General features: G+C 35.9%; 1 protein-coding gene across 2 annotated transcripts in view; it reads right to left on the bottom strand.

Moving 5' to 3' along the window:
- The window catches only part of LOC117421526 (follistatin-related protein 5-like), a 239073-nt gene that overhangs the window by 27090 nt on the left and 185188 nt on the right, over positions 1 to 26795 (bottom strand). Inside the window, exons 11-14 of one of the 2 annotated variants that reach the window (XM_034036037.3) lie at positions 20613 to 20639; positions 19981 to 20099; positions 15265 to 15414; positions 11219 to 11326 (exon numbers count right to left, since the gene is read on the bottom strand). In XM_034036037.3, the coding sequence (XP_033891928.3) occupies positions 11219 to 11326; positions 15265 to 15414; positions 19981 to 20099; positions 20613 to 20639 (404 nt within the window). The remainder of the gene's footprint in view (positions 1 to 11218; positions 11327 to 15264; positions 15415 to 19980; positions 20100 to 20612; positions 20640 to 26795) is intronic. The other variant, XM_059031278.1, reaches the window with a different exon arrangement.

Raw genomic sequence — 26795 nt, 5'->3', positions numbered from 1 at the left:
CATTGTAGAAGATGCACCTTGTGTCAGCATGATCTAAATCCTGATGCATTTTCATCTCACACTATTCTCTGACAAAGCTTTAACCCACAGCATTGCCTGTAGGTTTTGTATCAACCATTATCATGGATTTCTATTATTATATAGCATAAATAACAGTCATAAGTCTGAGTCCAACAAGAAAATAATAGCAAATGTTATTGTACGGTATATGTGATATACAGACTTGGCATACCTTTTGAGCGGGCTTGATACACACCTCTTCAAATCACTAAGAGTTTTATATCAAAATAAACAAAACAAACAATTCTCAGGTTCATAAAATATTCTAGAATTTGTACTTCAATTTTTTGTGATGAGTAACACATTGTAAACACCTGACCACGTTCACAAATTAAGTATCAGGCAGATATCCAATAATAAGGAATAATGCCCTCCTTTTATATTCTCCAAACAGGAGCAAACAGTGGTATTAATGACAATAGGGTGGAAAAAAATGATACAGCTAATGAAAAACACATGACACTTGAAACAACTGACTTTGCTTTTGAAAAAGACCAACCTCTTTAATTCTTCATGTATGTTCCAGTTAGAGATGTAATATTTTTTTTTAACAACCAGTATTTTTTAGTAACCAGTATGGCTAATCCTTTAGAACCCTCTCACCTTATGTTGACAATCCATTCCGTACACAAGCAGTACAGATTGAGGTCTGTATTTTTATTTATATAATTAGGACTGATTTCTCCTCATGGTGAGCGGATTATGTTGAATGTAATTCACTCATCATTTTAAAACAGGTAAAACATAGGATATATGCTTTGACAAACTCCTTCATAATTCATATTCCTCTTCCTCCTCTTATGGTGCCTGTATGTATGCCCTAAATAGTTGCAGGGGGTGGTGCTCAGTGATCCATTTAATGAATAATTATTGCTATTGATTAACTTTGTTTGCTGCAGTGAAGTTTCCATACATTTCAGACAATGTTCCTGTAATGTTTGTTGTATTACACAACCCGCTCCTATGGATAATGCACACTGTTTTAACGACCCTGGTAAAGGTTCTTAACACTACATTCCTCTGCATATTAGACATAGCAACAAACAGTACAGAGGCCTATTAACTCTGCTTTAACACAAGAAAAATCATACGGAAGCATATAGCTGCCATGTAGAGCAAAAAAAAACAAAAAACAAAAATCAGCACATACAATGTTAAAACGTATTAATTATTTCCATTTTCACTAAATTATTATCACGTTACAACATTATAATATTTTCATTTTCACAAGATAATTATTTCGTTAGATAGTCATTATTTCCGTTTTCACTAAACAATTATTACATTATAACGTAATAATTAGCTTGTGAAAACGGAAACAAAACCAGTGCCAGTATTTTGTTAGTCCCAAATCTCCATGTACTCGCTTGGTACACCACATTCTTGATTTCACAGCCTCCATAAAATAACTGCTACTTCTGCCGGATCACTGTTGTCTATGCTTCTAACCAAATTATGTATCTAGAATGTCCATCAATTGCACCGTTAACCCTTTCGTTACGGCACCGCTAGAAATTGTTCATAAATGAACAATGATGTAATGATGTAATGGCGATGTTAGACGCCAATTGTAAGTCAACAGTGGTTGCTTACCAAAATGAGTGACATCCCCAAAGGCTTCAACAACCTAGACTTTGTAAACGATTGTAAATGAAGCCCCATTCTGTTCAAATGTTTATTTATTCATGTCATTTCGATTATAGTATGTCTGTGTATAAACGCATAGCTTCAGTTTACTTTAAATCGTTTCAGTTGTATAGTTTTGTATGTACATGATCTATCTCTTTATACACAAACGTATTTTCAAATATTTGTTTATTTCATTTGTTACTGTTTTTTGAGGTGTGTTATGTAATATGTCTGTATATAAACACATTTCTGTTCAAATGTGTTTATTTACAATGTTTCGGTTGTGTAGAAGCTTTATATGACGTTCCTGAATAAAACTACGACTTATATTCAATTGTTTGTCCTTTCATTATAATATTTATGTTGTTTTTAATACGCCGGTCAAATTCAGCATTACCGGACAGCATACTAAATTTCTTTACATAGCCAAGAATGCTTACCGACCCGAATGAAATAACTTTTTAAAAAATTTTTTTTACAGAAGATGTTGAGGAGTTGACAGATCTACCTGATGGTGAACTTCTTCACATTGCGCACACTTCAAACCATTTTGTGTAAAATCCAACAAAATGGCAAGTGATCCAGGCAAAAGAAGTAAGGGAGCTTTCAGTGGTGTAGTCCTAAATCTTAAATTACCAGGACGCCAATTAAAATATATATTTTTCTAAAACAAATTATAGGAACTCACGTTTTATTTGTACATTGAACTTGAGGGTACATTCATTTTAATAGGTAATGCATGCGTCTCGCATGTGACGTTTAGGCTACTGCCCCAGTGCTGAGATTGCCGTTTTTCCAGCCAAATTTGGCATGTTTTGAAAGCATCTGGCGCAGGGGTGGGACATTTTGTCCCTCCTGGCTTTTGTTCCAACTGTGCTCTAAATGACTTAATTAGACCAATACTTGGTAATAATTCGTCCAATTAAGTAATTTAGGGAAAAGTTGGAACAAAAGCCAGGAGGGATCAGAATTGCCCACCCTTGATCTAGTGGGACAATGTTGTCTTTGGTGGTTTGGTTATTTTTTTGGCCATTTTTATCATGCGTGTTTGTTTTTTTTTTTTGTTTTTTTTCTATTATGTCATCACCTGTGCAGAACTTCAATTACCACGATTCCCTGTAAAGTATATCACGTCCTCCTCATGTCTTTTTTTCTGGAGCTCTGCATCCAATAAAATTATGAATTATGAAGTATTTGTATTTGTCCCAATTTAAGAACTGTATCAGTACAATTAAATCAGCCGACAGTTTTGAACAATTGAATTTTACACTACATTCTGAATATTAGCTAAAAAAAATAAAATAAATAAAAAACAGCGGTCCTGGTATTGTAAGTTGTGAGTAACATTACCTACCAGTGTTTTTATTTATTTATTTACTTATTTATTAATTTTATATAAATGTGTAGCACTTATTTATGGTTTTGTAATATATATTAAATCTTAAATGCAAGGGCAGTCATTCACTCCAATCCCCGGGTCTCTGTGACCGATGTACAAAACAGCTTTAAACCCGTGTTTATGGCCACAATCGTAGGATGCACTTGTGCTGTCAGCTGTCGTCGTCAGCATTTTTACAAAAAAAGTGTTATCCTTCTTAAGATAGTATTGTAGTTGTAATAGAAGTAATAATGTAATCTTCAGTGCATCACAAGGAGCACTGAATCAGACGATTGTGCAGGAGATTTGACTACAAACATTTAAAATGCGTGCTGGTTATCAAAAGATGATAAATGCACAACTTGATGGAACTGTGCAAGATGCTAATGTGTACTCCACAATAGTAGAAAAGTTAATGACACGCGGTGATCTGCGTAATAAAAAGCAAGTGATGGCTAAATTCTATCTGTATGTCTTCCAATCTTTTCATCATTGTTTTGATCACGGTACTGAACACTAGCAAATTATGTTAATGCGAGTTCTGTGTAAATGGGGGTAAGCCACCGAATTACCGACACTGAACTGGCAATGTCGTTGTGTGTAAATGGTGAATTTAAAAAAACAAAATACAGCATCAGTGCAGGCACTGATCCTGCATTTTCTGTGGGAATATGGCTTTACGTATTGGAAACTATGAATTGATTGCAGCGTACCAGTGACTTTAGTCCGCATCAAGTGGACTAAAATGCGGTCTAACAAATCCTGCAGCTCTGTACTAAGTTAATGAAACACCTGCTAGTGTTTAAGGTAATTGCATTGGGGTAGTTGTACTAACTGCAGCACCTGGGCTGGATTAAGGAACTGGATAAAAGAGGGCAGGGGGGGAGGGGGGCTCCCGAGTGGCGCATCCAGTAAAAGCACTCGCTAGAGTGCAAGATGTGCTCTATAGCCTGGATGTCGTCGGTTTGAGTCCAGGCTATTCCACAGCCGACCGTGGACGGGAGCTCCCAGGGGGCGGCGCTCAATTGGCCGAGCGTCGCCCGAGGGGGAGGGGGAGGGGGAGGGGGAGGGGGAGGGACGGTGGGCGGGCTAGGTCGGCCAGGGTGTCCTCGGCTCACCGCACAGCAGCGACCCCTTTAGTCTGGCCGGGTCTGCCTGTAAGCTGCCCAGAGCTGCGTTGTCCTCCGACGCTGTAGCTCTGAGGCGGCTGCACGGTGAGTTCGCAGAGTGTAAAGAAGCAGGCGGCTGACGGCACACGTTGCGGAGGACAGCGTGTGTTCATCTTCGCCCCCCCCCCGTGTCAGCGCAGGGGTGGTAGCGGTGAGCTGAGCCTAAAAAATAATTGGGCATTTCAAATTGGGGAGAAAATAATAAAAAAAAACTAATTGGCAACGACTAAATTAATAAAAAATTATTAAAAAAAGAGGGCGGGGGAGCATGAGAAGAGGGGCAGCCAGCAGTAGAGTGAAGATTACCAGAGAGAAAAGAAGGTTGTTTTTTTTCAGAGCTCCAACAAAGAGGAAAGGACGAATACAGAGGAGATTGGACATTGAGTAAAGTATGGTTTGGAAATTGGAACAGAGAAGATTCCCTGTCCTGATAAACATTTGATTGAACTGGGAAGTATACATTTTTTTTTTCTCTTTTGCTGGTTGGTTGCGCCTCTGGCGCTCCCAGTTGAGAGAGTGAACTTTTTTTTTTCTTCCTTGTTCTGTGAAGAGTTAAGAGCAAAAGAACCCTAGTTTGTAACCCTCTGTGCCTGTGTCTTTGTTTTGAGTTCCGCTCCAACTCGGTTGTACAGCCGTAGGGTGAGAGAAAGGACCATTTCACTATGCAGAGCATAAAATACGTCACTAATCATGGAATCCCGGGTCTTAGCAACAATCTCTACGAAAGCCAGTGTCAGTTGCAAATTACGGTTAGAAAAAAACAAAATAATAGCTTACCTGTAATTTAACTCCGTAAAAAAAACCCAAAAAACGATTTAACACAACAGCACATTATGCAATGTAGAATCATGATGAAACGTTATCACTGATTACTGTTTGGGGAGATCAGGTCATTCGAAGTCAGCTTCAAGGATCTTTTCGAAGTCAAAGTGTTTCAAAATATAAGTCGTTCTGCTTTCTATGGGTGTGAGTAGGAATGCGCTCCAATGTAGGGAAAAAATAAAAAAAAATTTAAATCAGAATACAGAAAAATCAAGGATCACAATAACAAAAGCGGAAACGATCTAAAAACATTCTGCTACTATGACAAATTAGATGCGATTTTAGGATACCGTCCAATATCACAAGACAGTCTGCAGTGAATTTTCTGGAAAAGTATTTCCGTGTTTGATGATAACAATGGCGGCATTTACATGCACAAGTCATGACAGTTTTCCTCACAACGTGTTTGCCGTACTTTTCAGGAAATGCGTTGCTATGCAATTCTGATTTAGGAAAACAAATCGGCCGTACCAATGCAGATTACTCAATTCACAGTCATTTAGGGGAGGGGATATTTAAATGTCCGTGTCAGCTTACTAAGTAGGAAAAGAACGACTCTGAATATCGTGAGAGCTTCATGAGTTGCCTTGAAGATAAAAACATTAAACAAGAGAAATTAATTAATGTGTTGTCGCACACATTCTGTATTATGCCGTGCATTAGCTACTTGTTTGTCTGGTTACCTTTCCAACACACACACAATTATATAAAATATAATTTTTACTACTTAGAATTTATATATTTGTGTGTGTGTTTGTGGAACATCTAAAAGTTACATTTCATTAACACTAGAACCGCCTTTTACAATAAATGTTTTTATTTTGAATAGAAGCTACAATATTACATTTGTTATACATATACAAGCCTGTTGTTATCTCTACTGGACCTGGCAGCCATTAATTCCGTCGTTTTGTACAAGGTAGGAGAGATTTCATCTTGAAGCTAGCTACAGAGCTTCAGCAGAAACATTTCGATCTGTGCTGCGAGAGACACACAAGCAAGATAAATCAAATGTTACTTTTGTTTTAGATTAAAAACTTATTTTGTTTTTACAGTTTTGTATGTGCATATACCTGTTTAAACACTAGTTTCTTTTTAAATGTTTATTTTATTATAGTTTTTCATTTTTTGAAGTAGTGCTTTATAAGTGGTAAGTTAGAAAATAAACCCTTTTATGTTTAATTGTTCATTTAAATACGGCTTTTCGGCTGTGCAGATGTGACATGATGTGCTTGAATAAAACTTTTTGAGTTGTGTCCGATAGTTTGTCTTTCATTTTAATATTGATGGTGTTTAAAATGTACCGGCGGTTGTAGGTATCAGCATAACCGCAGCGGTCCTAGTGTTGAAGTAGTCCATAAAAGTCCAGTGTGTGTGTTTATGTGTGTTGGGGTGGGGGTCTAGATTAAGTCAGAAGAACTGGATCTTGACTGCTGAAACCTTGTGAGCCACAAGCACGATTCCTGCTCAGGTTTACATGGGTTTTTACAGCTATTTTCATCATGAGAAAGCGACTGACCCTGCCCTTAATGTCACTCTGTCAAAAGGATGTCCTTTTGCTGTTTCACGATGTATTCGTCATACAACGTCACACAGTTATGACTGTAGAGTCGATTTTCAAGTGCATGTAAACCAAGCCAATGTTACAATGTCAATAACGATGATAGTGTAATCTGGTTTCTATCTGGCCACCTCTCACGATAACGCTATTTTTTTTTAGCCAACTCATGTTGAGCATCAACTCGAGTTTTGGAAAATTCAGGCTAACCTGGGAGCACTTGAGTGCCCTTGAGTTGGCTTGACTATGGAAACAAGGTATTAATAAATTAGACAAAAAGGAAACAGGTGTCACATTGCTATAGTAGTTTATTTAAACTACCGTATACATTCGCTGTCTATCTAAGAAAATGAATAATTGCTTAATACAGTGTATCGACAATATATTAAGGTACGTTATATCTTTACATAGTGCAATTGTCAATTTTATTAAGGATTTCTGTAACTCGGCGAGCGAACCTGAACCGAGGTTAAATAGGCTTCACTTTTTTTACTTCACTAGTTTTTAGACGTCATTTCAGAGAATAATGGCGCTGTCTTCGTGTTAAAATGTGCTGTACAAGCGTAGGACGAGCAAGCATACTAAGTTAGTCTTATACTTCATAGTACTAAGTTTGTCCTCCTGAACAGGATCATCTTGCATCCGATTTGGTATGCTGCAATCAGGATCTTGTTCAGTCCAATTTAGCGGATGATCCACCTGTGATGATTATCATCTTGTACGCTGCAACCGGGATTAACAAGTGTACTAACTTTAGTCTAAGCAAGTGGACTAAGCCTGCTTATCCGCTAGTTAGACGCATCAAGTGGACTAACTTATATTAAATCCCACTAATAATTGTTGGTCATAGCATACTGGTGGATCGCGGAGCCCGTTGAGATCCACCAAAATGGATCGCAGTGTTTGGTGTATTGGCCACCACTGACCTAGCCTATATTTAATGAATCATTTTTTGTAGTATCCAAACTGTCCAGCATCTTCTGTTCCTGAAAACCCGCACAAAACCTGTCCAATCAGGAGTGTAAATTGTGACATCAATCACATCTGATGTTCCCCATTGTAACAAATAGCAACTACACTATTTGTAATTGCAACTTTTTTGTGTTTTATGTGCTTAATTACCAAGGATCCTAGGAATCTGTTTGCTACGGAATAACACGGAAAAACACAGATTTCCTATGCTGTCGGAGAATTTTTTCAAAAACCTGCAAGGCTTTTTTTGGTTGTTTGGTAACCAAATCATTGACAGAGCCAATTTTGCTTTAAATTTAGTAAATAAATAAAACTGGATCTGGTGAACAAGGCACACTGTCAGTGTCACATTAATGCAGAAACATAGCTGCAGTTTACTTCAGTATCCAGTGCGTTTCTACTACTCAACAAGCTATTTAAAGATGCCGAAAACTATAGAAATCGCACCTAAATATCGGGTCAATGAGTTTGGCAATATCCATCCAGGTGACAGACTAACTCGAGGTAAATTAATATAAATACTTGGTTTTTATTATTAGTACACAGACGTATTTGTAATGTGTAAAGTGAAATGGTAGACCTACGTTTGTTTATTATTGATTGATGGCACTCTGGTGAGTTTGTGGAACTTCCTTCAAATTTGAAAGTGTATCAATTAATGCTTCCTGTAAAAACAAACTGTTTTTCAATAGTACTGTTTGCGTATCTCATAATGTGACATGGAGGGCACTTAATTTTAGCGTTTTATTTGAATTGTGGAATAATGCTGATACGAGTCATATGAATCAGTCATTCCTTTTCTATAATCAAGTAAAACCCTTGAGAACAAATTCTCATTTGCAATAACGCCTGTTACCAGACTGTGCCTTTTAGAAAGTGCTACGTTTGTAGCCCAAAGTAATAATGAAATGTACATCATATGACCGATATTGATGCGTGTTATTGTTACAATGTGATGTAAACGCTAAGGGTTGTGTATCATAAAGCTTAGTATTTTGCTTAAAAATATCATAAATATTTAAAAACTATTCAAAATATATCCAAATGTAATACCCGCACAAATGCCCAAAACTAGCCCAAAAAATAGACACCTGCCCAAAGCCATTTTTTCATGCACAATACAAAAAATACAAGCCCAATTGGGTGTGAACTCGCCTATGGTCACACCGCTGCTAACGTTAGCTGTTGTAAAATAGTGCAGAGCGGACTATGGTGGGTCAAACCAATGTCTGTATATGGGCCGTTTTTTGTGGGGTTTTACTTATTTATTTATTTTTAATGTTGGACTTATGGCGTCTTATGAATGAGTTTCTTTTTTTTTTTTACATTTTAAACCGTTTATAGGCAAAACCATAACAAAACATAGAATAATAGTGTGTTTACACAGAGCAGAAAAAGTAGAGGGGCAAAATATATAGTGTGCCTCCCCTGTGCTCTATGGGTTAGGTGCCTATGGGCTCAATCAAGTTACAGTTCAACAGGAGAAAAATATACAAAAAGGTCAGAAGTCATCAAGTACGAGCGAAAACACAGTTTTCCAACCCCCCCACCTCCACAGATTTGTTTGGCATTTCTACATGAATCATTGGAATGGACCTCGGAGAGGCCATTTTGACGGAATTCCGTCTACTGACAGAGCACTTTCACCCATGAATACAGTCATATGTTTTGGCCATAACTATTTAATTTATTTTATAAGAATTGTTATGTTTTATGTATATTTTTAAAAATTGGTTCCAATAGTCAGTGCTGTAACAGCTTTTAAAAAAAGTGAACTCTCTTTACTTTATTGTACGTGTTTTTTTTTCTTCTTTGATTTCCATAAAATATGGCAAAAATGTTTGTTCTGTTTTTTTTCAGATTTTAGTAACGTGATTTAATAAAAAATGAATTTAATTAACTGTGACTTACTTTTTCTTATTTATTAATACTCGTTAACACTGTTTTTCATTAAAAAGTCTTTGACAAGTTTTTGACTGCAGATTTCCATGGGGACTAATTAAATACAGCGCCACGTCTAGTACATCAGATTGGTGCTTTTGCCTAAGTGTTCTACTGCATAACAATTCAATCCAAATACAGTTAACATTCCAATATGTCATGGTTCAGGCCTTATCCAAAATAGAATCTGATTTTGTTTACTGCATCAGCCATCTGTGACACTCCTGATTTGGGCATTTGTACTTGTGCAAGTGAGATATTGCATTATTTATGTATTGTATTATTTATTTGGCAGATACCTTTATCCAAGGCGACTTACTTTTACAGGGCAGTACAGGGTTACAATTCAAGCGTAACATTTAAATATAGTATAGTTTATAGTAAGTGTAAATAATACCACTAAAATACAATGTGAACTGGGATGCAACAAATTAGGATTACAATACAAGTCCGCGTGATGTTCTGAAGCCTGATAAATTGCGGTTTGTTTCTGTTTTTCACAAGATAAGCATCACGTTTTAACGTAATAATTATGTAGTGAAAACGGATATACATGTATGTATATATATACATACACGTAAGCAATTTGAAATATTTGTTCATGACAAAACCACCTTTACATTACATGTCTGTCTGTCATAGAATTAATTAAAAATATCTATTAATTAATTGAAAACTATTACACGGTAATTAAGCTGCATTATAAAGTCAATAGCCAGAAAAATATGTCATTATTTCCAACATCTGTTGAAGAACGTTTTGGCAACACAGCAGATGATGGTCAAGACAAAGGACTGGATTCCCGTTTGAGAAAAGCACTCGTAACAAACTACAACAAAGGAAATGGCTACAGAACAGTATCAACGATATGTGGAATACCAAAATCTACATTTAATTGTAGCACATTTAATAATAATAATAATAATAATAATAATAATAATAATAATAATAATAATAATAATATTAATAATAATAATTTAATAATAATAATTTAACATTGATATAAAAGACAAAATGAATGTTTTAACAGCATTAGGCAGGGTTTTCACAAGGGATTTTTCACAGCGTGGTGGTGGGAGGAGCAGGGGCAGTGAAAGAAAAGGAGATCCTCGCAACCCCCTGCAGGCGAGGCAGGACAAGTCCTTTAAAAAGAAGGATTCGTCTCACTATGATTTATTGAGTTTTAATGTCAGAGTCGGTGCAGTATTACTGTCAGTAGTCCCAGGTGAAAGAACACGGTAAAAAAAAAAAAGTTTTTTTTTTTTTTTTTTAAACACAGTAGTGGCTGTACAGTCCTACTAATATTATTAATGACATTAGTACAATCTTGTGTAACTAGAGCTGCGGATGGTCAGGGAGGCATTAATATCAACATAAACTAATAGCCTGCCGACTAAAAGAACATGCTGTCACAACCAACCCATTGAAGAGTATTGAGAGCAGAACCAAGTATTTTAAGCAAACCAATTTCTCACATACAGGAATAATCAACAATGTTTCACAGGATTATTATAATTCTTTGGCCGTTACACAAACTGAAAACACAGCATCATTTTTCCAGGTAACAATGTAACGGCCCTTTATGCTCAACAGTGCTGGCGAGAACCCTGTTAGGTTTTTATATTTTCTTGTTGGACTCAGAAATATGACCTGTATTGTATACATAATGTATATTTTAAATGGCATTACCTGCAGTGTTGGTGTGGTCTTCCCCATATCTCCCCAACTGAGAACCCAGACCTGATCGTGAGATTTGTCATAGTGAAGTTTCACTGGAACCGGATCAGTACTCACTGACTGTAGAGTAAAGAAAGAAAGAAAGAAAGAAAGAAAGAAAGAAAGAAAGAAAGAGAGTCACCTCTTGTACCCTTCATGATCCAATAGTTAGCAGGTATGCAGTAGCATAGTACATTTCCAAGCAATCTGTCATGAAAAAGGCCTGTTCTTTTTCTTTTTCTTGATTGCCTGACCTTGTGTGCACTATACAGTATGTTCACAGTATGCTGAGCTTGCTAAAAGGAGCAACATTGACCTGAGCACGAATTACAAAAAAAGACCATGCCTTCATGCATTGGCTTTGATGTTCTTTCATTTCCCAGTCCTTTTTTAAGTAACATTTCAGATTCTTGTTTATATATAAATTATATCTGTAGACTGAAAAAAGCAACACATTTAAATCATATACAAGGTTCCCAAGCGATTGTTTAAACAATTGTGCAAAAGTATCAAAACCATATATTATAGTTGTAACAGACAGTGCTGTGTTCAGACAGCATCTGTAAACCTCAGCTATCAACTATACTGGACTATATGGCGCCCAATTGTCCCAGTTCTTGCATCAGCTTGTACCTGCACTGAACTGCTCCATACCTTGCCACATTCAACTACTGCTCCTAACTATAACTGTATCTTGCATTTGATTTTACTCTTATAGGTAACAGTACTCATGTTTTTTGTATTTGCTGTTATTGGGAAATCATTCTTATCCATTTATCATGCTTACTACATGTTCTTACTGGACTTAAATAAGCAAATATTTACTAGAAGTTAAACTGCTCTGAGTCAAACTTGCTCTTATACCTTACTGTATTTTTATGTTGATCTTACTTAAATCTGACAGTATTGTACTTTCATAACTGCTGTTATCTGTATTATGATATTCTGTAATGTGATATTTTATAATGCAATACTTTGTACTGTAATATTTTGTAACAATCGTAAGTCACTCTGGATAAGGGCATCTGCTAATAAATAAATAAATAAATAATAATAACAGTAGTGTGTGACAAAACACTTCCAACTATTCACCTTTATAAAGCTATACAAGTAGGGCAACATTATGCAAAAAAATGAAGCTATCATACATACATAAATACATGTATCAGTGTGACAGAAATACAGTGATTCTTGGTGGTTAATCTCCCTCCCGACCTGCCAGGGCACTAAGTAGCGAGAACAGAGTACCTTGGACAGGTTGGCCCGACAGTTCTTTCCCAGGGTTCAAGGGAAGTCAGATAGCTAGAAAGGGGGCGGAACTCCGGTGCATTAACTCATCGACCTGGAAGGGAAACGATGTGGCAATCGTGGATTGGAGGGACGGCTGCACTCGTTTACCAAGGGGTCATGTGTGACGGCATAAAAGGAGGCGGAGAGACGCAATCTGTTCCTTCGCTTTGGTTTAATGATAGAACCCAGAAGGACCTGTGAGAAATACCTGTGATAAAGCATTGTGAGTGTTTTGTTTGTTTTGTTACTAATTATTGTTGTTTGGTATTAGTAGACAGCTAACACGTTCCAGAGCTGTTGCCAAGGGCCAGCACAAAACCCAGAACAGCACTGCACTACTGTCACTGTTATAAACCTGTATCACCCACCACAAGCACTACTGCACGCACCCAGGACTGGTGACCGTGTTAGTACATTGTGGGAAGGATACGTGTGTTTATTATTTGGGACTGCAACCCCGTTATTATTTACCCCATGCGCTACACATTGTTGTGTATTGCTGGGGATTATTATTTGGTCACCAGACCTGGAATTATAAAATAAAAGAAAGCACTTTCCAACTGGATTACAAGTCTCTGTCTGTTAATTACGCACCGCATCACCTGTACACTGCAAACCACTTTGCCACAATCAGTCAATTCACTGATGTAATGAATCAGGAATTGAAATGTAACATTCGAATAACAGCTTTTCTGTATGAATTAAAACAACACTGTTCCATTGAATAACTAGTACACAATAATAGTTACCCTGGTAAAATTAAACAGCCTGCTTGTCTTTCTCCTGTTTACCTAACAACACTTGGAAACTTTGAATGCTTCAGTGCTCTTTATTCAAATGTAAAAAGCATGCTTGTGTGTGTTTTTTGTTTTAAGAAAACAGATGATTCTGATATATTTATAACACTCCCGGGGCTTCACTAGAGCTCCCAGAAATATGTTTAATCTTAGAGTGAATGTGTTATGTCTTAAAGCCACTTGGGGAACAGTGTTACATGATGTACTGGGTTGAGACTCTTAGAGGTCTGTTTAGGCCTCAGGGACACTTTTAAAAGCCAATGACTGGGATGTGAGGACTAAAACAGAAAATTATCTCAGTCAAAAAAGGATATCAAGTTAAGATACATGATATTTAATATACATACTAAGTTGCCATTTTGATGATTCAACTTTATTTCTAATAATGAATGCTAAAAGTATATATTTTGAGTAATTTCTTATAATTAAGCATTTAAGTGGTAACAATAGGGTGCTTGAGTACAGTAACACATACATTTTTATATAAATCTACAGGAGTACTTACAGGATCATTTTTAATAAAGTAATGTAAAAACACAACATACCCCATTTATACCCATACCTTCTGAAAAGCTGCATCAGTTGTTTTGCCTATTTAGACTTGCGACCTTTACTGCTGCAGTGGATTACATTTCCTGTATCATACAGGCATGTTCCAAGTGTTTTTCTAAATCATCTAAATCCCCTTTCTCTAGCTAGCTACAAAGACAAACCTTTAATAATCTTTTTTACAAACAACACAAAAAACATTTGCCAATATTTACATATGAGACCCCAGAGTTTTACTAAAGTTTGTTTGTCAGAAATGGACCAGGTGGCTAATTAAGTCCAGCTAATCTAAACTAATGAAACCAAACCTCTAGGTAATGCGATAATGAGTATGTGTGACTGCTGCCAGCATATAACTTCACTCCTGGGGTGTTCCAACATGAATCTCATGCACTGTTGTTGAAACCTGATCCCCACCGAAAGCCAAGAAGGTCCTCTGTGTAGCAACAGTAAACAAAACAAGTTATACATTGTGAAACTGAACATCTGATTAATACATTGTTTGATTGGTAGAATAAAACTGACACTTGAGTCAATCATATCAATGAAAAGCTCTGGATCTGATCGTAATCTACAGGTTACTCTATGAACCTTTGTTCTGGTATGCATATAGCATTAGAACCAAAGGTTTTGCACCCCTGATGTTTAAAGCGTGTTTAAATTTAGATTCAAAAGAGCATAGCAATGAATGTGGATGTGGGGGATTGACCTGCCATTTAACTTCTGCTAACATCCTTTGTAGCAAAGCAGGTGGTATATGTAATTATATTTTATGACATTCTGGCACAGCAGAAGCTCTTCCTTTAAATAAGTGTAGTCCTCGGAGCCAAGATGGCTGCCCAGTACAAAAACTACATTTCCCAGCAGGCTGCACTCAGCCTAGCCGGCAGGCAATTAGCTGGGATTTAGTTCACCTGATCAGGCCAGGTATTTAAGGGCACTGCAAAGGTGTCTCTTTGTCTGTGCTCAGGTTAAGGCCTGTGCGTGTGTGCAGACCTCCTTGCTTTCGTTAAAGAAGGTATGATACTGAGTTTTTGTTCAAAAAGTGTGTTTTGTGGTACCGGTAAGCAGCTTATTGGCCCTGTTAAAATTAGGAACCTTTTTGTTAAGTATAGTTAGTGCTCATGGAAAGAACTAGGATTTTGTTTGCGTTTTGTTTTTTTGGTCATTAATAAAACTGCGCTTTAGCGCTTAAACCTGCCATCTCTGTCTCGGAGTCTCTGCATTGCTGCCTAAAAGCCTCTGTACCTACGCTATCCTGTCACAGACATGTACAGTTATTATTATTTGTTTATTTAGCAGGTGCCTTTTTCCAAGGTGATTTACAGAGACTACAGTACAGTTGCTTTTGTTGCACCTGAAAAGATATAATACCTAGCCTACCTGCACAGCTTTTTGTGATTGGACATCAATAAGAAGCACTCTGTCCAAATATGGCTGTGTGACATAAATGTATTTGTCTTTGACGTTCACAGAAGAGGCCCAGGCACATCTCTGAGTGGCATCACTCTCCAGTTTTGGGCAAACTTCATCCTAGAAAGTACATTCATACACATCTGTTTAGAAGATATAGACATCAGAACTCAGATTTAAGATATTTAGATTTTATAATGCAATGAATTACCTATAAATTGAAAGCTTAAAAAAACAACAACACACAAACAAACAGATAATAATCAAATTGATATGATAAGAAAGATACATAAAAAGACATAACTAATATAATAACCCAAGATTTCCAGTTGTATCCTCAAATGACTTCTGATCCCTGCCAGATCAGAAGTCATTTGGGGATACAATGATTTTCCAAAACAGGCTTACAGTTGATTGGAGGATAAATCCGGTTAATGAAGACGTTTTCTTTCACTTGGAGAGGGAGGTGAAAATTACTATTGTACTTTTTTGTTTATAACATGCCGTAACACATAGTACTATTGTACTATTTACTATGATTTTTTTTTGGCGGGGTTACAATTGCATATCATAGGATATTGTATTAATTTATTTAATTGCACATGCTCAGATTATCTGATGTATGTGCTTAAAAACATAAATCCTATGTCACTGATTTAAAATGCAAAGATATTGTTGTTGAAAGCAATAGTTATCCAAGCTTCACATATATTCACCACCAGTGAAGATTACTGACTTTACCCTGATGCAATCTGACATTGTATCAAAATTAGATATTTTTTTCATCCTGCAAAAGTAATAGTTACTTCAAAGTGGCTTGCTGATTCTTTACACAGATACTAAGCCAAGAAAGGCTTTGGTTGTTATCTAACATATCCTGGTCAATAAGTCATAGATCTCACAGAATTACAAAGGTGCTTGCTTAATTTCAAACACAATACAGTGTATTTATAATGTCCATTTTCCAAGATGCAAAAATTTATAAATAATATATCTAATTTACTAAGTGCAGTACATAATCCATTATAGAAAGTGCTATTTCTGAAACATGTGCTATTAGGTGTCACAGTGTTTGATGAATGCACCTTTGAAACTGGGAAATGCCAGCATAATTGTATCAGTCTCACAATGTGGCTGTAACATTTTATTGGTCTTGTTTTACTTTTGGGATCTCTTTTGGTCTCTGTAGATGTTCAACAACCTGTTGCTAAAAGTTAAGTTTTACTGTTGTAGATAAACAGTTTACCGCGACCCTGTAAAGGAGTAAGCGGTTAATGATAATGGAGGGATGGATGGATGGATAAACAGTTTAGTTTAGGCATACACAAGATGGAAGCTGTGAAGCTGTGAGGCATTTGAATTCCACAAAGAAATGAAGTGCTGAAATGCAAGTGGAAATTCATGTACTTGGCAGAAAATGTACCAATGCCCAATTGGCTATGCTTATGCCCAATTGCATACAGTATGCACCCTCTTTTAGGAATAAACTCAAAAGGAGTGAGTGTAAACTAAACATGGTTGCTGTTCTCCAGATAAAACAAATAAACAAGCACCACTGGACAAGATGGAAGCCCCTGGCGTCATTAAAAGGAAAAGTATAACATTTTCAAACATTCATTTTCTTTGGGACTACTGCTGTTTGGGTTACTACTCAATATAATAATAGATGGGATTCAAAATTAAGAGTATCCAGCTTTTTGGACTATAGTACACTTATGTACATTCATTTGCATACAATTGTATTGGAGTGAATAGAAACTATATTACTGAGTATGTTTGAGAATTCCTTGTATATTAAACTGTCCTATCATATCAATGTTAGTTATGTCATTTTAGTCAAAATATATTAGGAGGAGGATTTGGAATGATCTAGTTATAACAGATATACAATTGTAAACATATAAAACATTAAATAAAACAAATATTAAAGAAAACTTTTTTTACGTTAAAATATCTTGCAATTAAATATTTTCTTGGTACAGTATATGTGCTTGTTTTACCACGTGGCATACACACCTTTTAAGTAAAGTGCGACTGACAATGTGTTAAAGTAAAGTAACAGGACACACTCAGCATTTGAGGCTTAACAGGTGAATTCATCTTCAAGCTGTCTTCTTGCAACATCCCTCTGTAAATGTGCTATATCTAACTTGACATGCCAGGTAGATTAATGCAATCTTTACCTTGCTTGTATTATAAAAGAAAAAACATAGAAGCGATAAGAATCTGAAGGCTGCTATGTGGGATATAATTTGCTCCTAAATGCATCTTAGATTTGATAAAAGGCTATTTGACTTCAGATTGGTTTTGATGAATAGGTTTGTGCTTATTTTATGTTATTTCTGTATCTAAATTACATATAAACTGCATTTTAGATAGCTTTCGAGTCAGGGGTGCATTTTCCTGTCTTCATATCCTACCAAATCTTCATAGCCAATGTATAAAAAAGTATTTTTTTATGCTGTTCTTAATATTTTAATATTGTGTTGCAGGCATTGCTGTTGGAAAATATTTTAAATACAAAAATACTCATGTTACAGTGAGGCGATTCTGATAAAAACAAAGCACGTACTACACCACATAGTTTAAAAAAGAAAATCAATTTAATTAGTAGTAGCGGTCGCATGTTGGCACAACTTTAGCATAGCACATTAAGGAATCTATTTTGTGCAATGAGTGAACCGCAATAGAAATATTTAACAAATAATTACATTTAACCATCCTTGGAGATGTACAAAAAAACCCTAAAAACATTAATAACCAGTAGAACGCTCCAGTTACATCTGCTGTAAACTCGGATGGCCACAGTTGGGTACGTAAAAATTGGAATGTTTCTGTCATATCAATCTAAAATCTTAGAAAGTTGTTGTAAACACCTTTTTTTAATGCAATATGTGTTAAATTATTGGTATTTTTTTCATGATGTGTACTATATTAAATATTAGCATAGCCCCTCATTAATTATCATACCATTTAAGAGTCTTCTTGTAAATCCTTGTCAAAATAAAAAAGGACTGTGAATAATACAGTGACAACACTATGTAACACAATTTTTGTTCCTGGGTAGTAAGTGTTATTTCCTAATTGCTTATGCCTCAAAAGTATAGAAAATGGCTATTATTCCCCACAAACTTTGCTTTTGTGACCAGGAGTGATATTTTGAAATTTACCTATTTCCAATGAGAAAACGGGCAAATTTGTGTCTTTTCGTTCACATAAAGTCAGAAAAAAACAACATATGAATCCAAATTAACATGTATTTATACTAAAGTAATACAAAAATGACTACAAAAGATTTAGAAGTGAGTAGTTTTTCGAGATTTACGATTATACTGTAAATCACTTTCACGAATCAGCCCACAAATGTAGTCTCCCATCATGTTCTCGTTATACTGTCCTTCATTGACAGCTCATTATTATTATTATTTATTTCTTAGCAGATGCCCTTATCCAGGGCGACTTACAATCGTAAGCAAATACATTTCAAGTGTTACAATACAAGTAATACAATAAGAGCAAGAAATACAATAACTTTTGTTCAAGCAAAGTATAAGTGTGACAACCACAGCTCATCCAGGAGCCTCAAAGCCGTGCTGCTCCATAATGGTAACAAGTACCCGTCTCGTCCCCTGGCTCACTCGGTGCACCTCAAAGAGGATTACAACAGCATCAAGACCTTGCTGGATGCCTTGAAGTATGATGAGTACGGCTGGGACCCCCGGAAGATGCTGATGCCACCACTGCACATCAAATTGGGCCTTATGAAACAATTTGTCAGAGCTCTAGATAAGGAGTCGGCAACCTTCAAGTACCTTCAAGACTTCTTCCCTAAGCTGTCTGAGGCAAAGGTCAAAGCCGGTGTCTTCGTCGGACCACAGATAAAGAAGATCCTGGAGTGCAATGAATTCCCCAAGAAGCTCACTAGTAAGGAGAAAACGGCTTGGAACAGCTTTGTCGCAGTGGTTCGGGGCTTCCTGGGCAATCACAAGGCAGAAAACTGTGTGGAGCTGGTTGAGACTCTGGTGAAGAACTACGGCACAATGGGCTGTAGGATGTCTCTCAAAGTCCATATCCTTGATGCTCATCTTGATAAATTCAAGGAGAACATGGGAGCGTACTCGGAGGAGCAAGGCAAGCGCTTCCACCAGGATATACTGGACTTTGAACGCCGCTACCAAGGACAGTATAACGAGAACTTGATGGGAGGCTACATTTGGGGGCTGATTCGTGAAAGTGATTTACAGTATAATCGTAAATCTCGAAAAACTACTCACTTCTAAATCTTTTGTAGTCATTTTTGTATTACTTTAGTATAAATACATGTTAGTTTGGATTCATATGTTGTTTTTTTCTGACTTTATGTGAACGAAAAGACATAAATTCGCCCCGTTTTCTCATTGGAAATAGGTACATTTCAAAATATCACTGTCTTGGTCACAAAAGCAAAGTTTGTGGGGAATAATAGCCATTTTCTATACTTTTGAGGCATAAGCAATTAGGAAATAACACTTACTACCCAGGAACCAATCAAAAAAAAAAAAAATTGTTACACGGTGCAATCATAGTGTGCTACCTCTAGTTACATTGTAAATGTTGCCATTGTATCTGGCTTGACTAATGTTCCAATGTAACAGTGTATTGTACTTGAAACAGCTCTAGTTAAGCTGTATACGAGGAATCCTTTACCTGGAGTCCCAGTAGTTTTTCACTTGGCTTTATATGTCTCTGAATTTCACATTCCACAGGCTGGATGACCTTAATCCCATCCTCATAGAATGCATAAAACATATTTCCAACCCCTAGACCTATGGAGAAACAAAGTGTTAAGAAAAAAAAAAAAAATACAACCTTATAGTGCACAGCAACTGTTTTGAAACATTAAAAAAAGGTTGTTACAATTGGTTGTTTCAGGCATTGTCCTACCTTTAAATAACCTGGCTAATAATTGGCAATAAAGATGTACTGCAGCAGCAATTTCATTTGGCATACAAACAAGAGAAGCCCTAGCAACCTTTGAATGAAAGCATAATAAAGGACGAACTGAAAGCATAAACAGTGTATGGTTGAGCATAAACAGCATTTGGTAACTGGGACAATATATTTGATGTATGTACTAATGAATATAGCAATGTAACATGACCTATCTCTTTGCCACAGATCACCATATCATTGTGTAAATTTGGGTTTGTGAAATTTATGTAGCAAAATTATTTTGTGCATTTAGGAAAAAATACTTTACAGAACAATGAAGACAACAGGAATACAGATGGCATTCATCAGACATTTACAACTGTAACATTAAAAAAGTGCTTAAGTACCTTCTTCTCGCCACAGTATGTTTGCAACTGAAGCAATAACAAAAAAAAAAAAAAAACGTTTTAAAAAAGGGAAAAAAAATTTAATGATGATTAAGACATGTGATTAATCAATAAATAGCTGGTTAAGGCAAAAAACAAACAAACAAACACAGGCAGTAACTTCAATTTAAAATTATTCAGGGCTCAACTGTAGTATCTTCTCCAAAAATCTCCTTATCCTTCAGATCCCTGCATCAATTAGGGCTGTATTTATAAAGTATCAGTGCCTTTCAGCTTTCACATCTCTATCAAAGCATGTAACACTTTGAAATACAATTTATTTAGGTAACAGGCATATTGAGCCCTATTTTCCACTGTGCTGTAATATTAATATAGTAAGGTCAAAAAGGATGCAATAATCACACCTTCTCTAACAATCCCTAAAGGTTCAAATATTTAACGTTTAATGAAGAAGCGACAGAAAAATCCTGCCCAGTGTCTTCAAAGATGAGTTTTATTTACAGATTGAATACTTTAAGGGGGTGAATAAAATATTTACGGTACAAGTACATTTAATATTTTGAAAAGTCTTTAAAGCAGTAACAAAAGGGCTGACTCATGTATGCAGCCACATTAGTATTTTTTTAAAGATCATTGCATAAATGACACAATCTTCTATTTCAAATTTGCCTAATTGCCTGGGGATGATTTCACTTAACATCAACTGTTTCCTCTGATTTGCTTCTTTAAATTTATCACTGATTATCAATTTCATCCACCTGATGCACATTTGAGCTTCATAAATTACATGTACAGCTGTGTAGTATACTTAAATTGTATAATAACATAGTTGTAGTTTGTATTTAATATACATGGTTATTTTTGATGTTTTCATTATTATTTGTTACATCCAAAACTGTTTATAATCTGTTTGGCTGATGTGACCTTGAGAGTGTTGTATAAAGTCTTTATAAACAAAGCCCATTATCTCCTTTTTGTGCAATGCAAGCTTCCTCGATCCACTGCAGACAGTTATTTTTAATATGTTATCAGAAACATTTGCATGTAAAAGTGACAGACAAAAATGTAGACTTCAACATCACCCCTCCCTCAACATGACTAGAAAAAGTTCAACTAGAAATATAACATCTAAGATATGGTACTCATAATATGATTTGGTGTGCGATTCATCACTTTGCAGTATCATGTTCTTTGCTGGAGTGAGATTAAAGCTTATGCCAAAACTTATATATCATGATTTACTTGTTATGCCAGTTCAGTGGCAGGTTCATCCCGGGTGGCACAACTGTAACCCAGACAACATGTGTTTAATGTAATACACAGAACTTCTGCCTTGCAGCAAGGTTATTCGTATTTGATTAGCTTGAATACTCATGATCTACTGTTTTGAATGTGCTGCTGGAAGAGCTTTCTTGGCCTGTGGGTGCTGAGCTCCTGGCACCAGGCCATTCTGCTGACAAAAGGCATCGAATTAGCACTCAAATGTAAATGGGAAAAAAGAGAAACCATCACATTGATAACAACTAAATCTACTCATTTATGGTAAATTATATTTTTGTTTTTAACGTGGAGCAAATAAATATAACCCAGACTTGGACCACCAACATGCTGGTCTTTGGACAGAGATTGAATATAAATTTGAGATGAAAGGGTTTTTTTTGTGAAAGTAACAATGGGTACCAAGATCTGGCCTTCCTCAAAGTTGTCAGATCTGTCCTTTTCCTGAGGAAAAATTCAGCAGTGTTCCCTTCCTTCATGAGAATAAATATTCTTTCTGGTTCATAAAGCCAAGGATTCTATTTTTGTTGTCACCTCAAGAACTACACATTCCTTTAAGGTTAAGGTTCTGCTAAGAAATAAATAATAATAAAAAACAATCCAGTAAACTTTTGCAATATCGTTTTTGTAGTTTCTTTGATTACATGATGTCAAATAAAATATCTAAATGATGATAGATAAATGTATTCAGGAATATTTAGAAATGTGAGGAACAGTACTGTGCAATACAATTGAGTACCACATTGCAGATCATTTACACAGGTAACTAATAATTTGGAATAAATGTTATGATTAAACGTGGATATTTTGAGACTTTGTTGAGATTAAAAAAGTTTGTTCCTCCCACCCAACAAAATGAGATATCTCCAGTTTCTTGAGGGGTTATTCCCATGGCAACTTTAAAATAGCCAATATCTAGCCAAAGGCAGTGGATGCTGAACTGGAAATGACACCAGAGTATAACATATCAAACAGACACAAATCTTTGTTCTGTGAAATCAGATATCAACCCAGTTCCATTGCTGCTTACCATAATCAAATGAAGGCTACGTAAGAAATGTTTAACTCTCAATACTAATATTACTATGATTATCTTTATATAATATATGCCTTTTGTGCTGGATAAAGTAATAAACTTTGGGATTGTCTTGCAAACTGCTTTTATTCTGGCATGTGGTTAAAAACACTACAGGAAGAGATATTTACAGTTCTACATGTCTATATAATCTAAAGCATTTATTTGTGTCTATGACCACTAGAATTCAGTATTAACAATATACAATCGCTATGTAATGCACTAGCTGTATTTGATATTCTCTACACTAACCTTACTCCATACTGTATTGTGCTCGATTCTTGTGACAAATGCTTGGGGGGTAATAAAACAAACTCACGCAAACTAAATCAAAACATTTTATAATGTGGCAAGTATACCAGTGTAAACCTTTTTCACATTGTAGCTGGGTATATTAAATTGCCTATATTAATATAAAGCTTGCAAGGTTTTCAGTCAGAAAATCTATAGTACAAGTGCCTAGTACATTCATTGGTCAATCTACAAACCAATTACCGGCAAGTTCCCATCAACCTATAAGGCATATAAACCTACCTGCCATTCTTACAAATTACCACCTCCTCCCCAACCATCATCACCTCACTCCCCGCCTTGTCCAGAGAGGATGGGGGGGGGGGGTATACGAGGCTCCTCTGCCTAATATTTTTTGTTCACCGGAGTGAACACGTTGCATAGATTCATTATTTTATTTTGTTTGTTTTTTAGCAGGTGGCATTGGGATACTCAGAAGGATGAGGCTGTGCTCCAACTATTTTTACTTTACTTATTTTTCTTCTACCATTTTTTGGGTTCAGTGTTTTTGCATTATAAAAGGTGGCTGGAATGACCAAGTTGTAGTATAAAAAACATATTGCTAATGAAGTTAATCTCAGTGTTTTGTATTCTTGTGTGTATTTTATGCAAGCTTAATCATCACAAGATAAGTTATGTCACACAAGATACAAATGAGAAGTAAAACAAAATGAATAACATTTTTCAGTGTTGGTGAATGAGAAAGTAGTACCTGAACATCTAGAAAGAGCTGTTTGAGCAACTACTACCTGATGGGAAAGGCATCACAATATTTCTCAACTACAACAGAAATTATATGACTGTAACAGATCAATTATATTTTAGAACATAACATATTATAAAATATAATTTCTGTATTCACATGTTCTGTCCATCTGAAACCGCACGCCTCACAATTACTTTATTTTTCAATTCAAACAGCTGAATACAATAAAAATATTGACATTGTAATCCCAGCAGTTTTTACACAAATTTGATGTAATATATAATTAATGCTGCAGATTTGTTCTAGATTGTCCATCTTTGACACACCATTGTTATATGTATACAAAACTAGGCTGGCTCTTACAAACCATAGGCTTTTTCATTGGTAGTGTTTTGTTTTGAAGGTTCCTAAAGGTTTAGTACCTCCTTGAACATTCTGGTGGAAAGGATTAACACTGGCTATAGTTTACGCTCTCAGGATTCTGTTAGTTTGTCAGTCCCAAGGGTGCACACACGTTTGGGAGAGCTATCTTTCACCTATCAGCTCCCAAAAACGTGGAACTCTTACTTATAGTATGAAGATGGAATTTGACAATCTCCTTTTCTGGCTATAAAGACTGTTTGGGAATGGCTTAGAGCCTCTTGCCATTGTTTTTCCTTTAGTCCACATTAACATATAGATGTATCTATTTAACTTGTTCTTTTTTGTAGGCTGCTGACTAAGTTTGAACCACACATGTATTTACTGTGTTGCTTGTATTTGTAATTGTTTTATTGTCTAACAAGACCCCTTGTAAATGAGGCCTCGGTCTCAATGGATACATCTTCTGTATAAATATATATAAAAAACAATTAATTAGTTCACTATTATAAAACGGAATGTTCGGATGCTGCACGCTGACTGGCTGTTGAGGACTTGTGACCATGCAGATATATAGCACAATGCACAGCGTAACTTTGCCTAAGCACAGTTTGATTACTATTATTAATACACAACATATTAAACTTGCAATAAATGTATACACTTTGGTTATGTGAGGTCTTGTAAAGTTTTTCAAAATTAGTGACATTCCTCTTGTCACATTTGATCTTTTCAGAGGCATGACAGTAAACAAGTGGCTAGAATTACAACTCCACACGACAACAACTTTATGAAATTGAAAAAAACTAAAATTAAGCAAACACAAAAAATAACTGCTTGGGCAGCTGGTGTTTTTATTGATTGGATGAAACTAAAAGAAATTGACTTAAAAACATTTTCTCTTGAAAATGTAAACTGTTTGTTTTGAGAATTCTATGCTTCAGTGCGTAATTTGGCTGGTCAAGAGTACTCAATTTCTAGCTTTGTTGGCCTCCGTGCTGGTCTCAATCGCTACGTAAACAGTGCTGACATAAAGCACAATGTTAGCCTTTAGTGACCAAACATTTAAAAATGTCAATAATGTAATTTTGCCAATATTTAAAAGATAAAGAAAATGAGGCCAAGACACTGCAGTTCACCATCCACAGTTTACTACTGCTGACCTGGAGAAGCTACGACACTCAGCTGCTCTTTCCAGTCTAAAGTCAGAGAAGGGCAGCATCTGTTTAAACCTGACAACTTTGTTGTCATTACAGATGAAAATGGACTAGAATTTGTATCCTTAAACTACAATGAAGAAACAGAAAATCACAAAGCTTTTCATGTATGCCATGCCTGGTAATCTCGTGTCCTGTTTTGAGTTTTAAACAATACATTACATACACCCTGATGCTGTTTTTTTCTTTCACCATCGACAAATTCCCTTATGCCACTTAAATGATGATACCTGGTATAGTCTAAAACCAGTGGGAGTAAATCACCTCGCTTCAATGATGCCTTGCTTATTGCTGAAATAAATAAATGGAAACAAATAGAACCTTGTTTGAGGTACTATTTTTTTCTCCAAAGCGGAAGGATATATAATACAATTGTTTGTTAAAAAAAAAAAGTGTTTGTTTGCGTCTGTTTTATAAGCGCGATAACACACTCCAGAGCTTGTGCGCTGTGTTGCATTAACATACAGCTTTGTTGGTTGAAGGCAGTCAGCTTCACTTTGTGCCTCCAACCCAACTACAGCCTTATGTTAATGCAACACAACGCACACCCTGTCGTGTGTTATCCCTTACTTAGTATGCACTTAAAATACACAAAAACATTACTATTTTGTTAAGTTTGTAGATCTGATGGTAGCAAAACAACGATCTGTTGATTCTGTTTGAAATTGAAGGGTGCGGTCGACTCAAGTTCATTACTGATGTTTAAACATTTCCAAATTACCAGAGAGAAACGAAAGCCTGAGATGCACTGCTATGACAACAAGACATAGTGCAGTGAAAGTGCAGTCTCTCAGTAACAGATACTTCAGAGTTTTCAAAGCAAATCAACTCAACCTTTATAAAACAAAAAACAACAATAGTACACAAATGTCACCTGGATTGTGCAAGTGTACCTTCACAATCCCGGTGAGGAGCTTAAGAAATCTGTGTCTGTAACTAGTTCATAAAATGGTTCCAGTTTTTTTTGCTGCTTATATCTTTTCTAGTGATTGATTAGTATGCCGTTTGATCACAATTCTCTTTCAATATAGCAGTGCTTGCTGTTTAATGTAATATCGGTATTTCTGTCATTTTCTACATTTTTAAAAGCATGAATACCTAATTAGGTGTTAACAGCATATCAAGCTGAATAATTGGTTAATACAGCTATTAATTACATACTGACAAATATGTCACTAATTCCACTTAATTACAGTGCATTAACCTCTACATTAGATACAAAATTATATTAAAACATATATTAAAAAATGTATATT

The sequence above is a fragment of the Acipenser ruthenus genome, chromosome 1, assembly GCF_902713425.1.
Source record: "Acipenser ruthenus chromosome 1, fAciRut3.2 maternal haplotype, whole genome shotgun sequence".
Classification (NCBI taxonomy): Eukaryota; Metazoa; Chordata; class Actinopteri; order Acipenseriformes; family Acipenseridae; genus Acipenser; species Acipenser ruthenus.
Note: the sequence above shows the minus strand (reverse complement) of the source record. Positions and strands in the feature narration are given on the sequence as shown.